This window comes from Tetranychus urticae, chromosome 1, assembly GCF_039701765.1.
Source record: "Tetranychus urticae isolate SD_2017Ah chromosome 1, NJAU_TeUrti_SD_1.0, whole genome shotgun sequence".
NCBI classification, from domain to species: domain Eukaryota; kingdom Metazoa; phylum Arthropoda; class Arachnida; order Trombidiformes; family Tetranychidae; genus Tetranychus; species Tetranychus urticae.
Window position 1 is genome coordinate 4,818,682 of NC_142958.1, and position 17,280 is coordinate 4,835,961.

The following is a 17,280-nucleotide window of genomic DNA, read 5'->3' on the forward strand; positions in this document are numbered from 1 at the left end:
ACTTGTCTATCCAATAAGCCAAGTTCAACATTGAAACTTTTTTTTCTGAAAGAAAAAAGTAAAAATTCTTTTTCTTCAACCATTAAGTTTAAACAAAAGTTTTCTGAATAATTTTACTTCTACCTGAGATACAAAAAAAGGATTCTTCGACCTTAATCTTGTAAACTCCAACCAGGTGATAAAGATTAATTCAAATTATTGCTCTTCATCTCAGCGGATTTTCTTGCAATTTTAAAACGTTACTCGAGAAGAGGGAAGAAAAGCTAAAAAACTTGGAAACATAATAAAAATATTTTTCTTTTTCTTCTAAACCAGAATCTGAATTCTTCTTCTTGCCCAGACATTATTATTGAAGCCATTAACTTTTCTGCTTCTGAGTTTTGGCTTCTTGCTTGCATGAATTGACTTAAGTCAAAGGAATGGGAACAATGGAAATTATTTGAAGAAAAAAAAAGAAGTCAAAAAAAGAAGAAGAAAAACGCACGAAAAGAATTAATTTACTCCTTTTTATTGCACATTCAAAGTTCATTTTCATATACAAATGCAAATTTTAATCTCGTGAAATTGATAAGCAACTGAGAAAATAGAGTTTCAGGGAAATTGAACAATATTGAATTTGGAAGCTCGTGACTCAATAGCGTTCTCAACATTAACCATTTTAAAATTTTCCAACATTTACAGCTTAAATCAAGTTGCATAAAAGTTTTGATTCAAACAAAATTATCGATTGAAAAGTGAAAACAAAAAGTTGTCATTAACAACAGAGTAAAGACATTTCGATGGAAAAATGAAGAGTAAATGGAAATTGGTAAAAATTTCGAGTTAATTGGAATTATTAAGCTTTTCTTTTCCTTCGATAGCAATTTAAGGTTGAGAAAAGAGCAGATAATGATCATGTTGGATGAAATGGGGAATTGTTTTGGTCGTATTTTTTGAGCTCGACAAGAAAGTGTTCAATTTTAAAAGTGCATCAACTTTGCCTATTAATGGGCTGAAAGAGGAAAGTGTAATTGTTGGGAAAAATAAAGAAACTCAATTAATACTTACATGTTTTCATTGCGACAGAATGGAGCATATCTAATGGTAAGGTTAATTGTATTGCTTAGTGCAGCACCTTGATTGTTACCTGCTTCACATTGATAAGTACCACTTTGTTTACGAGAAACACGTTGAAGTACCAGAGTTTGGTTACTTTGAATTACTCCTGGAATGAATGAGAAAAGACAAAAAGGTTCATCATTTAACTCATTCAAAAGGCTCGAGTCTTCATTCATGCAAATCTGTCATCCTTCCATTCAATACTATTGTTTAGGTTCAACTTTAATCGATCTGTTTGCGAAAAATTAAGTTTCTTTTGAAAACGAAAGAAGGAAAGAAAACGAATTCTTTGTGCCATAAAGCGCTCTAAGAACTAGCTGTTTTCGTCTAAGAAATAATGATAGAATGCTCGTAATAGACTTAAGTTTTCATTTCGTCGAATGATTAGGATTGGAATATTAAGTTTTGATAAATTTTCTGTAAAATATTTTTCTTTTGGTGCAACAAGCACTTTTAGCATTCGATTTTCAAAATTATTCATTTTTCTTTCAATTTTGTTTTAATTAGAATTTTTCGTTTTTGTTTTGCTTGGAATACTTACCATGCTGAGAATGAAGAATATCACTATTAAAGCGCCAGATAATTGGACGATTGATATGAGGATTAGCATCAATTTCACAGTCAAAGTAGATATCATTTCCTTCTTGTAGTGTAGTTAGTGAGATTGTTGGTGATCCAAGTCTCAGGGAAAGACGAGGTACATCTGATTGGGTTTTTGGGTGAAAAAAGCAATGATATTATTAGCATGGAAAAGGGGAAAAAGGTGATAAAGCGAATAAGAAAAAATCGAATATTTGAATATCGCTAGATATCAAGATGAAACAAAATACTTGATGAGCGATTCTTCAGTGAATCAAGAAAAATTAAAAAGTTCGCTGAACACGATTTAAAGAAGTCATTTTCAAAACTTTGCTGGAATAACCATTGATATTGGAAAATAAATTTTGATGTAATTTGTTCACTTTACCATGTCTATAAACAAAAGATAATTGTCCAATAAAATGAAGATTGAAATAATAATGGTTAAATAGTTTGCCAAATTGAAAGTCAACACTTGAGATTTGCTTCCTAACATTGCCATTTACCTTGGGCTTGAAATTTAAATGGCTAACAAATTATGAGGTTGACATTAAATAGATGCATTAATATAATGACAACAATTGTGTGATAATAATTTACCGAGAAAAGGCCTCAACAAACGATGTAAAATGAAAAGCTCTTGATCTTTAATTCAATTTGCTTCAATCAATCAAACTAATTTTTTCCTCTCAATTGGCGAAATAACAAGGAAAATTCATGTTTTAATAAAGTAGAAAAAAAATGTTTTCAAATAAACTCGATTCAGTAAAACTCGAAAATAAAACAAAACATTGCCTTGAGTGAATAAAGTTGATACAAGTTGAAGCCAACATTTGCAAATTTATTAATCAAAAAAGACTTATTATTAACCCGTTTAATGGATGATGAATTTTGACAGAATTTTTCACCTTTTGTTGAGAATAGAAAAGTTTGTTTTTTCGAATTGAATATTTGATTATTCAACTTTAACCAAACAAATCGTTTTAATGCGATTTAACCGTATTCTGTGAGGCTTCCTTATCAATGAACTTGAAGTTTACATTGGGATTGATTTTGACAGGGAATGGAAAATATTGGAGAAATGATTGAAAAAGAAAGAAACTGAGAAAAATTTACTCTTTTCTTCTCTTCTCCTTTTCTTTACATTACTTTATTATTTATCAAGCAAAGTGAATCTAAAAAGAATCAGGTGAAATCAGTAAACATGAGACAGAGATAAAGCATGATTGTTGATGATTTGGCTGAGGCCAAGTTGTCATCACCATAAGACGTTTCACCCATTGTTCAACGTTATTGATGATGAATTTTTGGCTTTCTCTTTCTCCAACTATTCCCATTCCCATCATATCAACATTATGTATTCAGGAAAGGAAGGAGAAGTGAAGAGAAGTTTTGCCAGAAAAAATGTTGAAATAAATTCAAGTTTATCGGTTTATGTGTATTGAGTTATTCATTGATAATCATTTGTTATCAAAGAGCAAGTTTCACGGACAAATAAAGAATTCCAATTGATTATTGTGCTTTTTAGCTTTGAAAAGAGAGAAAAGAAGAAAATTTGATTCAAGAGAAAATTCAAATTTCAAGATTTTGCTATTTTACTCTCAAACTATCCAATTGCTTTCAACTTTTGCCTTCTTTTACTTTATATTTTCTTGTATAAATTGCAAAATAATATCGAAACAATAATCTGATTTACATGAGAGAGAAAGTTGGGAAAATTGAAGAAAAAAACAAATCCAATGAGAAAATTTTCGCCAATTTGTGTCCTTTTCTCTTCTCTTGTAGTGAAAGTTACTTTTGGATCGATTCCTTTCTAGTATTTGATTCGATTCTTGATTGTCAATTTTTTTCTATTTTCATTTTTCATAACTCAAACTCTGTCTTTTTGCTTCCAATTAGATTTTATTGAATCATATCCAGTGTTCAATTTGATAATTTGCAAATCAAAAGAAATAACAAAACTGAATCTCTGTGAAAATAGAAGAGAATTAGTTGAAGAATCAGTTTATGATTTGAATTTGTTCTTTCTTGCAGCTCTGTTTTCTATTTTTAGTAACCTCGTCGATTTTTTCGACGTCGTCGAGAAATGAACGATAGCTTATATCAAATTCGCTTGAACAGCTTTCATCATTTTGATTTTGGTTTTCTGAGCGATCTAAGGTCTCCTGCATCTTGGTGTTTAGCTCTTCTGATTTACTCAATTCCGCACTCAATTAATTTAGATTTTCATCATGGAATTACTTTTATTTTCCTAGCTCATTGCACTCGGACTATGAATATTAAGTTTCGATCAATTTCAATATTTTTTGTTAAAATTCTCTTAATTTGGTTTCCGTTTAGTTTCGAATCCTTGATGTTTTGACTTCTAGAGAAAGCAAATGCTATCGGGAAAGATTTTCACTTTTCTCGTTTAAATTGTTTCTTCTAATGATTGTAATGTCGACACTTTGTTAAATATTTCATAGCGTGATTCAATGGGAAAGGAAAAGCTAATGGCCTTTTGCCTTTCTTTGAATCGTTTTCATCAGAATCGTGTTACTAATTATCAGAATGAAATGGCGAAAAACTTGAAATTAAATGTAAAAAGAGTAAACAAGTTTTTTTGACAAAAAAGGCAAGAAAACTAAAGAGAAGAGAAAAAAGATTATCATTATCTTTGTTATTATTATGATGATAATGATGATAATGGAGGCAAAATGAATGTTCAATTGAACCAAAAGTGAATTGAAGTGGTAAAAGGGAAAAGAAAGGAGAAGAAATACTATTATTAAACTAATAGAAATGATGAGCGAAAAGAAATACAAAAGATAATTCTGGTTTAGCTCATTGTGAGTGAGCAAACCATTTGCAAAATAATTTTGATAATGACATCAAAATGTTATCAAATTACGTTCAAGTCTCGATAAACATTGCCAATTTTGCTTTACTATTGATCGGCCGAACTCGAACAAAACTTTCATTATCTTTTCTTTATTCACTTGTTCGATGTTCAGAGTTTTTTGACTTTAAAAGAAACTCTTCAAAATATTGATATTTCGTCTTCAACTTCTCGCTCAGCATTTCAATGTTACTACAGGACAAAAGATGATAATGTTGAGATTATTGTTCAAGGTGAAAATGCCAATGAATAAACTGAAGATTGTTAGTCTTGGAAAATTAAATCTCGAGTTTACTTCGAAATGCTTTTTTCATCAAACATTCAAATAGTTCATTCCTGTGGTTAACTTTACCTTGGAATACTTTCATTGCACTTCAATATTTGAATTAGAAAACTTTTTTTCTAATTTTGCTTTCATCTTAATTGCACATTTTTAGATGATACTTGATAGCTTCTGCTGCTTCTTCAGATTCTCAGAATCAGCATTTTCTTGAATCTTTATAATTTTTAGCTTCTTTCATGTTCGGATAAACTTGCATTATAGCTTTTTAAAAGCAAAAGTTTGTATTACTTCTTGAAAATCAATGTTCGATTCTTTACTGAAATTGACTTTTAGTTTGAAGTTTTCTGATTCACTGAGAAAAGATTGGACTCTGATTAAAGGTAAACAAAGAATAGAAATAGAAAAATGAAAAATTGAAATTCACTTCACTTACAGTGAACATCTAATTTAAGGTTATCGGTTATAGTTGATCCTGGAATCTTTGGATTCTCGGCTGTACAGATGAGGATTGCATTGTTGTGAATTTGTTTGAGCGTTAAAGTAATAGTTGTACTGGTTTGATGATCACCTGATGGAAAGTAGACAATAATGAAAAAAACGAAAAAAAGAGAAAAGAAAATTATTATCATAAAGAGTGAATAGAAAAAGATCGAAAATTTATTTTGAAACAGAGAATTAAAATGTAAATCAATGAGTTCTAAAAGTTTTATCGGTCTCAATGAGACTCGATGAAAGTTTTAGCTTGCTTGAACATCAAAAGAACAGAAATTTTAGTGTTAATAATGTTGTTTTCAATGTTATTGAGCAAGTTTTGCCTCAGACTGGTTTAGTGAAAATGAATTTTCAAACTTACCGTTGAGCGGAGTACTGAATCTTTGACCATCAAAAAACCAATATAAAATTGCCTTTGGTCGAGATCCAAAAGTATTGCACTCAAAAGATACTTCACGATCAGCAACCAGAACTGAAGTTAATTGAGTTATATGGACTTCTGTTGGTTTCACTAGAATTGAAAACAAATCAAATTATAAGTTGAGTTTCCTTTATTGGTCTACCTTACAAACTTGCATTTAAATGGACACAAAGTTTGTGGTAAAGGAGTGAAGAGTAGCAGAGGTGAACAAGGGCAGAGCAAGGTTTATTCAATGAACTCATTATCAAAAGAAATTAAATTTTAATACATTTCGATGAACCTTGTCCATTATAAACATTTTCAAGTCAAGTTATTGCAATTATAATCTTGGGAGGCTACTTTAACCATCATTCCGAGCAAACTTTTACATCGATATTGAATGTTATTAGATTATCTATAATTGAAAAATTCAAGTAATCTTGACTGAGAAATGTTTTCCTTTCATTTTTTTATTCAATTTTAGAGTCAAGTTTAGATAAAAGCTTTACATCTTTCCATTGATCTTTTTTAATTTTCATCAAATAAACCTTCATCTAATTTGAACATGAAGGATTTCAAGTTTCAATGTTTGCATCAAGAAAGAAAAGAGATTGAATATGAGTTTGAGACAGAAGCTAATCTGGACAGTAAAAGGATAATGACAATCATGATGATCAAGTTAATTGGAGTAAAGAGATGAAAAAAGAATGGAAAAGGTTGAAAGAAAAAGTGAGATTAGAACAAAAATGGATCAAGGGAATGGGGAAACTAAGAGAAACTGAGAGTCTGATGAAAGATTAAGAAAACGAAAGAAAACAAATAGTGATTTCATGAAAAATTTGCTTTCATGGAAAGAGAAACGTTACATTGCAAAGTGTCCATTTTGTGTGCACAAAAAAAAGTGTGTTGAGAAGGAAGGAAAAGAGATAAAAAAGGATGTAAAGAAACGCAAAAAATGCGAAAAAATGGCAGAAAACAAGATTGAAGAAAATTATAAGAAAAAAATGATAACTTTAAGAAGGTTTTTCATTGTTGGCAACATGTTAACACGGTAAAGGTAAAGGGATGTTTAAAAGGTTTATGTCCAAGGGAGTTGAAAATGATAGCATTGAAGGATGGGCTGGGAGTGAAATTGTAATTGCACTGAGAGTGGAAAGGTGAAGGTGAGAGATTTTTGAGGTGAGAGCAGAAAAAAGTAAAGAGGAAAAAAGATGAATAAAGAGGGAAAGGGTGAACTTGAAGAGAATCGAGAAAATTGTAAAGTAAAACTTACTGTTCAAATCTAATGTAATAGAGGTTGTTGATGGAAGGGTTATATTGTTATTTATGGCTTGACATGTGAAGATGGAAAGTAAATTGTGACGAGCTAAAGATGTTATCATCAATTGATTGCTTGTTACTTTTATTGGATACAAAATTCCAGTGTTGAAGAGTGAAGAGAGAAAGAAAAGAGTGAAAAGGCGAAAGGTTTTGATTAGCTTTAAACGTTTCCAATGATCAGTCAATGATTGGGAATCAGGGAAAAATGAACACAATGGAAATCATGGAAATGATGATGACGGTAGAATGATGAATGAACATTTAATGGCCAATGTTAATTGTAAATACAAAAGAGTCTCTTGAGATTTTCGCATCACTTTTGACGGTTTCATTTCGCTCGAGCTTTCGTTTGCAACAACATTTTTCGTTCCAATTTTTCGACTAAAATGCTATTTTGCTGGAATTTTCAGATTTTTCCAATTTCAAGAAAAGATTCTATTCGTTTCTATAAGCTTGACATTCAACAGTAAATATCGAGTTTCAGGCTTTTCTACGTTTTTCATTTTCTTTGATTTGAAATTTCTCTGCTTTTTCGAGTTGTGATTTTGGTGCGAAGTTTAATTTCGTTGAAAGAAAGAAATGAATCTAATTTTGTCGACTTTTCTCTCCATTGGTGTCTCAATGTGTTGACAAAATTGAAACTCTTTTGGGACTAAATTGTCAACTATTTGGATTAGTGAATGTTGTTGTAGCAAATGAAATGTTGAATGAAACTATAAAACTTGATTAACTATTGTTGAAGTGAATGCATAATTTATGTAATGAGAAGATAAGCAAAGTTTCAAATTTTGTTGCTTGAAACAAATTAGTTTACTCAATTGCCTGTTTTGCATTTTTCAGATTCACAAATTTGCTTCTTTGCTGGTTAACAAAATTAATGGTTATCGTCGTAATGATAAATCACTGTTGAACAGCATTAATGAACACAGTAAAGCATCAAACTCGACATCATCATTGGACAAGTTTTTGACTTGATTTGCCAACAAGAAACTTGAACAAATTTACTTACCATCTTTATCATTGTAATCAAAAGAATCATCAATGATATTATCATCTCTCCACCATGTTAATGAAGGCCTTGGTTTACCTGGGAATGACAGGGAGTGATAGAGGAAAAGAAAGAAAAGAAAAAGAAAAAATGTAAATTTTCAATTTATTCATTTACTAATCAATTTGAGGTTTCTCCTTCTTCTTTTTCTTCCTACTTTGCGTTTATGTAAAAACGCAATGAATGAGGAAAAGTTAGACTTTTGTGTTGTTTGGTGTATGCTTAATGATGTCAACGATTAGCTTTTAAAATCAATTGAGTTTATCATGGTGGAAGCGTGAAATCGATAAAGAAATGAGTTGAAGAAAAGAAAAGAAAATGTAAAGAAAAGGAAAAAAATCCCTTTTTGACTTTCAAATGATCCAAGTGATGCAAATGATGCTCATGATGATAACGTAAACTTTTCTTCTTCTTCTTCTTCTTCTTCTTCTTTACATGAAAATTCAAAGTGAATCTTCATTTTTTACCATCAATTGTATCGTCTTGTGTTTCAACAAAAATGTCAACCCCAAAATAATCATCTCAACATGGCAATATATTATCACGAAATTAATTTGTAGAAAAGAGCATTTCTTCTACTTATCATTCATCAAATGTTCAACTTGGAAAATCCGTTTTCACCAAACCATTTTCAACTTTACAAGTTTAATTAAATTTTTGCTCTTTCATGTTGCTCATCAAAACAGGTTGAATAGAGACTACACTTTTAATAAACCTTTTCAAGACTTTTCATAAAAGTACATTAACTTGAAAATCTTTCAGTTCATTCAATTTGTTCACCGAACAAACCGAGAAAATCTCAAATTCCACTGGAAAATTATCGTTAATTCATGAATCAATTTTCATCGCTCATTTTAATTTGAGCAACAATAGAAAAAAGTAGAGAAAATTATTTTCCAAAACAATCATAAAAGGTCAATTTTTTTCGTTTGTTGATCAAAAAAATTTTTCTTTTCGATTCACTCATTGAATCAAATTTTACTCCAAAATTGGTTGAATAAAGCCATTTGATGGAAGAATGATAATTCTCAGTCAGAGTGCCAAAGTTTCTTCCATTGTGATTCGAAAGATGGTTTTTTCGCTGAAAAATGATTCACTTTTGGCAACGACAATAATAGCAATGATAATTGAGAATCAAGTTTTGCCTCTTTCAATATTTTCCAGTAAATGGTCAAAGTGTATTGATTTTGATGGGTTGAACGCCCCGAGGTACAAAATGTTTCATGATAATGGTGGTCAAAGAAAGACTTGTGAGATGAAAATGATGTATCTATTGAGAATGGTCAAGATGTGTTTTCAGGAAATATTATCATGAAACATTTTGTTCTTATTAACACTCTTTTCATGAGTTATTTACTTCTGATGACAGTAACATCATTTTTCATTCGTTTTCTATCTTTGCTCTCACCATTCATCGACCTCTTTTCAATATCATCCTAATCTAGTTCAGAATTGAAGTCACTCGTCTTTTTCCTCAGTGATAATCTCTTAATATTGACTAAATAGTAACTTTGTTTAAATTGATTTTTCATCTTTTCTCCAATCATGAATTGAAAATAGTTTGAAAACTTTACGTTGATGTGTTCTTTATCCTCGATTTCTTGTGAATTTCGTTAGCTCAACGCATCTTTGAGAAGATTAAGTCAATTTTTGTTCGATCATTTTACTTATATTTTCTGAAAATCCGATAATCCGTTTGATTTTGTGACGAAATTGGAATATTTAATGTGAAACTTTTATCAGTTTTGAACAGCTTTGATTCATAAGTGCTGTTATGGCTTAGTAGATTAACTTGAAGCTCGATATTTCCCATTAACTACTTTCTAAGTTTCTGCTATTATACTTTACCTTCAGGCAATTGAATCACTTGAACTTGTCTTTCAGTTTTTGAAGCTGATTGAACGAGGTCTGTCAATTGTTAGGACAGAACTGAAAAATGGTAATCGAAGGTTGCTATAGCTTTGTTCAATCGAATTTAGAACTTTAAAAATTGAAGACTTTGTGCATGAACACTGATCATTTTGAGTGAAACGAGAGGATTAAATGGAACAGATTTACCAAAGTTCATTTAAACAAACCATTTAAAAGCGAAACTTCTTTGCATCAACTACATTTCATCACAACACAGTTAAATGATTTCTGCATTTTCTTAGTTCTTTCTGTCAGATATCGAGTCCTTTTATTATGTGCTTTGATAAGAGTCAGACGATCTTCATTCGAAGTAACTTGTTGTTTAATTCTTGTCCACTCTTCTCAGCAACGCCATGGTTAATCATCCAAACTCAATATTGATATTAAGATGAGACGATTGATTGAGATAATTTTTCTATTCATCAAAAATTCTGAAACAATTTTGGAATTCAATCAATTTGCAGATTTCTTTTCACGATTCAAATAAAATTGCTCCTCGTTTCATTATTTTCAATATCATGGATCATAAAAATTATTATGTAATGGGAAGCACAGAATTGAACAAATTTGCAAAAAGATAAGTGAAGACATTTAATGAAATTGGGAACAAGAAGATGAGGAAATAAGAAGGAACAGAATGATGTGCAAAAAATGAGATAAAGTCACAGTTGAAGTGAAGAAAAGCACTGGAAAAGATTCATGAATTATATTCATGGAGCAAAGAAAATGATTGGGTTAGGATGAAGAATGAGCGCAATTAAGATGCTTCAAACTCTATTAATTTTTCTACCCTTTTTGATGAGCTTACTCATCATTTCACTCGAAAATATCATTTCTTCTGAACTCTTGTGACGAAATTTGGATCTGATAAAGATTTTCAAAAATCAAATTTTCTTCTTTGATCAAAAGTTTCTTATTGTGAGTGAATCGCGATAATTGGTTTGCAGCTACGTTAGTAGCAAACGACTGGAGCCAGTCGGTTTAGGTTAGAACACTTTAATATATAGCAATAGGTATTTACAATAGGTGAAGTGGAGAGTTAGGGTAAAGGAGATAGACTGGTTAATGTGCCATTGATGGCTACTCTATTTATATCTATGGGTTACGCCATCAATGGCTAATCTAGAAAGTACTAGAAGGTGAATCATAGGGGACGTAATGATTGCAACATTGCCTTGACTATCTAACCGACAAGTCAAGGTTATCTAACACGCCCGCTCAATCATGAAGTCCTAACGCATTGGTGAACCTTTCGTGCTTTACTCTTGCTAAGCTCTTCGTCAATACGTCGGCAATCATATTGTCGGTTCCTTCATGATCAATTCTTATTGATCCTTCTTCGACTCTTTGTCGCACAACATGGTACTTTATATCAATATGCTTGGTCCTTGCATTTGTAACGGGATTGCTTCCAATTGAGATTGCACTTGTGCTATCACTGTAAACTTGAATTGGGGCTTTCACATAATCTCCGTGACCAAGTTCTTTCAATAACTGACATACGCCCATAGCATCATTTGTTGCTGTAGCCAATGCTACGTACTCAGCCTCTGCTGAACTCTGGGCGGTAACTGTTTGTCTTGCCGATCTCCATGCAATTGCTGCACCGGCCAAGATAACCACATAACCTGATGTACTTCTTCTGCTGTCGGTGTCAGAAGCCCAATCCGCATCAGCGTATACATGAAGCTGCTTTCCTGTTCGTCGGTACACTAAAGACTTATCTTTAGTTCCCTTTAAATAGCGTAGTATACGTTTTGCCGCCTGGAAATGATCCACTCTTGGATTCTGATTAAACTGCGATAACTTGTTAACAGCAAAAGTAATGTCTGGCCTCGTATACACCGACAGGTGATGGAGTGATCCAATCAAACTACGGTAAGTTTTTTTATCTACCGACTGGGCGTCTTTATCAAATTTCAAATTTATTTCCATTGGGGTATGAGACGCTTTACAATCACTCATTCCATTCAATTCAAGGAGCTTTTCAATAGCAGTGCGTTGCGTAATCTGAATTCTATCTTTATGTCGGTTAACCTCCAGACCAAGGATATTCTTTACTTCTCCTTTGTCGTCCATGTCAAAGTATTCTGACAACATCTGCTTTACTTCTCTGACTGCATTAAAATCTTTAGCAGCTATAAGCAGATCATCGACATAAACTGCTATCAGTACGCCTTTCCTTTCATATACGCACTGGTCGCTCTTCATTGACTTGAAACCATTGCTTTGAAGTGTTTCATTCAACTTCAAATACCATTGTCGCCCGCTCTGTTTTAGGCCGTACAATGATTTATTTAGCCGACAAACTTGACCGCCTGGAACTCTGAATCCTTCAGGCTGGTCCATGAAAATAGTTTCATCCAGTTCTCCATTGAGGTACGCCGTTCGTACATCCATCTGATGTATGCAGAGACCTTTCTCCATGCAAATTGCTATGAACGTCCTCAGACTTACTGGGTTCACGACTGGAGCAAAAGTTTCATTATAATCTTTACCGAAGCGTTGAGTATAGCCTTGAGCCACAAGTCTTGCCTTGAATTTATCGACACTTTTGTCAGGCTTGTACTTGATTGCATATACCCACCGACAACCAACCATACGTTGATTACTTGAAGCTTTGGTAAGAGTCCATGTATTATTCTTCATTAGGGAATTGTATTCACTTTTCATTGCTTCCCACCATTTGTCGGCATATGGACTATTTGTTGCTTCTTTGAATGATGATGGGACTTGAATCTTCCCGTCGGTTGATTGTAGCAAACCCAGTCGTTTCTCGTTTCTCTTACAAGATCGATCCCTCTTTTCTCGTTCTGGGAGATCTCTGTATCTTTTAGTATACGACCGTCTTGTTGTACTCTGCGATTCATCTATCGGTCGTACCGACTGGTTGCTCGTATCCCGATATTCATCCGCCGGTCGTACCGACTGGTTGGACGTACCGACATCAACATCTGAATTGACATCTTCTTCTTCAAAATCTTCAGCATCTTTGAAACTTTCGTCGTCGGTCACAGAACTTCTCTGAACTTCTTCAGGCTGTGTACACTCTACCGACCGGTCATCAATTTTAGCTGGATAGAAGTCAATTAGGAAATCATTGGCGGTTTCTGATTGAACATTTTCAATGAATCTAACATCTCGTGCCTTCTGCACCTTCTGAGTCTTTGGATCAAATAGGCGGTATGCTTTAGACTCAGAACAATAACCGACCATAATCATCTTTTCACCACGCTCGGCGAATTTACTTAAACCAGGTTTCTTATGTAACTTGAACGCTGGGCAACCGAATACGCGTAAATGTCGTACGCTAGGCTTTTCTCCATAGAACATTTCATAAGGAGTCTTTCCATTGATAGCCTTTGATGCAGTGCGGTTTCTAATGTAAGCTGCCGTCGCTACTGCTTCTGCCCACAGTCGTTCATCCAAACCTGTATCATTTAGCATTGATCTTGCCATCTCAATCAATGTACGATTTGCTCTCTCAGCTACACCATTCTGCTGAGGAGTATACTCGACCGACAACTGATGTCGTATTCCTTGATCTTTGAGATAAGTCTCATACTCATTATTAATGTACTCTCGACCATTGTCCGAGCGTAACGTCTTCAACTTCTTGCCGGTCGTTCTTTCCATTACACATTGGTACTCCTTGAAACAATCCAATGCTTGACTTTTACTCTTTGTAAAGTATATTTTAACCGACCGGGAATAATCATCTATGAAGGTGATGAAGTAACGTGCACCGCCATAGGAGTTGATCCTCATTGGTCCACATACATCTGAATGAACCAATTCTAATACGCTGCGACTACGTGACTGAGACTTTGGAAATGGCAATTGGATCAATTTATTCTTTAGGCAACATTCACATTGCGTATTACTAATCTGCTTTGGCTCTAACCCGTACACCGACTGGGACTTCATCATCTCTCTGATGGTATCAAAATTAACATGGCCAAAGCGTCTGTGAATGAGCATCATCTGGTTTGTCAAACCAGGCTTCAACGTAGCTAACTTGGCTGTAACGACATGCTTGTATACGTACAGACCATTTTCATGTTGAAAGTTCATTACATTCTCTCCCTTTGCATTGGAGATCCAGGCTACGTCAGATCTAAAGTTAACATAATTTCCTCTCTTTAGAAGAACACCGACCGACAAATAATTACAATCAAGTTTGTTGGTATACAATACATCTTTGATCAAGACACTAGTTGAACCGACCAGCATTTCAATTTCACCAACTCCAATGATGGGTATTTGTCGTCCATCAGCAACAGACATAATATTGCTTTCTGGTGACTTTAGATGCTTGAAATAACTTTTATCACAACATACATGTGCCGTTGCACCGCTATCTAGGATCCAAAGGTTCCGGTCGTTACTGGATCCTAATGAGAGTATTTGTGATTTTCCGGTCGTATTGTCTTGATGTCGGTTAGCCGACTTGCACTCAGATGCTATGTGTCCAAAGCGATTACATTTGAAACACTTAACTCTACGCTCTTTGCGTCTCTTTGTTGTCTTTATTGCAAAGGCAGCATCTGAAGTTTTCTCCTTTCCGGTCGTCTTCCTCATCTCCTCTTCCAAAAGCTTTGTCTTTAAAACTGCTGAGCTGGGCGGTGTGTCCTGACTTGTCACAGCAATCACGAACATCTCATAAGCTTCGCCCAGGCCGACTAGCAAAGCCACTGATATTAACTTGTCATCTAGCGTAACTCCTAAGTCCACCAACTGATCAACGACAGCAAAGTATTCAGCCAAATAGCTTGACATTGAAGTAGTCGGTTGATATCGCATAGTAATTAATTTCTTGAACGCGGTGAACAATAGGGAAGGTCCAGTCTTCGCATAAGCATCTTTCAAAGCATTCCAAACTTCTTTGGCGGTATTAAGATTCTTGAACAGACGGTAAGCTGAAGGCTTCACACTTAACGTAATCTCAGCTTTTGCTTTTTCATCTCGTCGGTCCCAAGTCTTATCATCGTTGACTTTTTCACCACCAATCACGTCCCACAGATCATTGTGAATGAGGACACTCTTCATTTGGATACTCCAAGTATCATAGTTGTCGTCACTTAATTTCTCGACTTGAAGGAACGCATTAGACGCCATAACGTATTGATGACAGAAGACTTAGCACAAGTTAAAGATAACTATATTAAAGGTAACCAGAGCAAACCAACCACGCTCTGCTACCATGTGAGTGAATCGCGATAATTGGTTTGCAGCTACGTTAGTAGCAAACGACTGGAGCCAGTCGGTTTAGGTTAGAACACTTTAATATATAGCAATAGGTATTTACAATAGGTGAAGTGGAGAGTTAGGGTAAAGGAGATAGACTGGTTAATGTGCCATTGATGGCTACTCTATTTATATCTATGGGTTACGCCATCAATGGCTAATCTAGAAAGTACTAGAAGGTGAATCATAGGGGACGTAATGATTGCAACATTGCCTTGACTATCTAACCGACAAGTCAAGGTTATCTAACACTTATTTCTGCCAATTATATCAGGTGAAACTGTCTTTTGTAAATTCACTCCCAGTCATTCCCCAGTCAAGAAACCGGAAATTCAAGATTCAAAGAAAATCAAAAAGCAAATGAACAAAGTAAAACAAAGAAAAATGAAAATCTGGCTTGAATAATAAAAAGATGTAACAACGAAAAGATAAAGGAAACTGTGAAAAGAAAATGAGACAAAAAATCGATTCATGTTATTAAATTTACTCCCAGTACTTTTTGTTCACTACAATAATGCCATGAAATTATCATTGGGAAAAAAACTTGTTCTCACCATCATGAAGCAGTAAATGATGAAAATGACGTTGAACATGATTCCAATGGAAATAATATCCGTATCAGTAAAGATAATAGTTTTCATTTTCTTTTCTTTTCCATCCAAATGAATACAGAAAAAACTATTCGATTTTTTCACTTTTTTTTATTGTTCACCAAAAGAGTAAAAACAGAAAGAAGTTTACACAGAGTTTCATTTTTGCATCTTAATTCAAGCAGAACCCATGATTCCATGCTAATGTTTCAGTTATTCAATGTGATGAATAAAGAATCAAAATTGAAATGTATAGCCAAGGAAAAAATAGTAGGCTGGAAAGGCAGCATTTCCATGCCAATCTAACTCGATTACAATGGATAATGTTGATCAACATTTGCTTTGATTAATCTTGTTATCACATTGTAAATTGAATTTACTTTAATTCACTTGTTTTTTTTCTCGCATGTTTTTTGCCTTTTTTGATGCGCAATCAACTCAAATGTTTCAATCTCACATGTTGCTCGAAACTCGGGAATCTGCAAACTTTTTCATTCTTTCACGATAAGTTAATCATGAACATGAACATGATTTTAAATGGTAATCTTTATAATTCTGTGATTACAACTGTCTAGCAATGCAACATAATTAGAAGCTGGAAAAATGATAAACTGTATTTACACACGATTATCGTCATTATTATCATTTCCATCAAATTGCCATTATTATCATTAATAACAATTTTTTGTTTACTTTTTCTCAATTTACATTCTTTTTCATTTTTTGAAACATTCCCTGTAACAAGCCAACATTTGTTTACCCAAAAGACTTTTTTGTTTCAGGTAAAGTTTCTTGTACAACTTGGTGTTTGCCTCTTGTTCGTGCTGGTCTTTGGTTACCTTTTATGGCAACTTTTAGGTTTACAAATAATGGCAATTGTCTTGAGGATGTGAGATGTAAAAATAATGGTAAGGGATTCGTTGGGGAAGGAAGAAGGGCAACTGGATCAGGAATGCAAAACTGGTTGAAATAAGTATTGATTTTACTTAAGGCTCTTTAAGTTTTTTTTTGTTTGGTAAAACTTTACCCATGTAAGAGTATTAAAAAGAGAATCAAAGAGAGAATGTTTCATTCCCAGCCAAAGGTAAAACTGGAAACATGAAAAGGTAAATCTTTGTTTCACTTCTAATTGGATGTTACTTTTGTTTGGGTTTTAACCAAACACACAAACACTTGCATTTGGATACAAGTTTTGTTTTCCCTCGTCTCGGAACTCAAAAAAAACAATTGCTAATAATATTATAACACACAGAAAATTGGATAAGGTTAAGACAATGAAATATCTGGCTAATCAAGGACGAGAAAATAAAAGATTCAAGTGGATTTTGTCTGCTTTCAGTTGAGTTTGTTGAGGAAGGTAAAGACAATGAAGGGAGAGGAAAAAGGTGAATGAAAACAAACATTACATTCAAATAATTAGATGATGCACAATAC

General features: G+C 33.5%; 1 protein-coding gene across 2 annotated transcripts in view; it reads right to left on the reverse strand.

The window, feature by feature from the left end:
- The window catches only part of LOC107368324 (protein turtle-like), a 130,355-nt gene that overhangs the window by 11,644 nt on the left and 101,431 nt on the right, over positions 1-17,280 (reverse strand). For both annotated transcript variants that reach the window (XM_015936136.3, XM_015936145.3), the window contains exons 6-11: positions 8,060-8,137; positions 7,004-7,129; positions 5,692-5,841; positions 5,272-5,406; positions 1,640-1,801; positions 1,048-1,204 (exon numbers count right to left, since the gene is read on the reverse strand). In XM_015936136.3, coding sequence (XP_015791622.2) covers positions 1,048-1,204; positions 1,640-1,801; positions 5,272-5,406; positions 5,692-5,841; positions 7,004-7,129; positions 8,060-8,137 — 808 coding nt within the window. The remainder of the gene's footprint in view (positions 1-1,047; positions 1,205-1,639; positions 1,802-5,271; positions 5,407-5,691; positions 5,842-7,003; positions 7,130-8,059; positions 8,138-17,280) is intronic.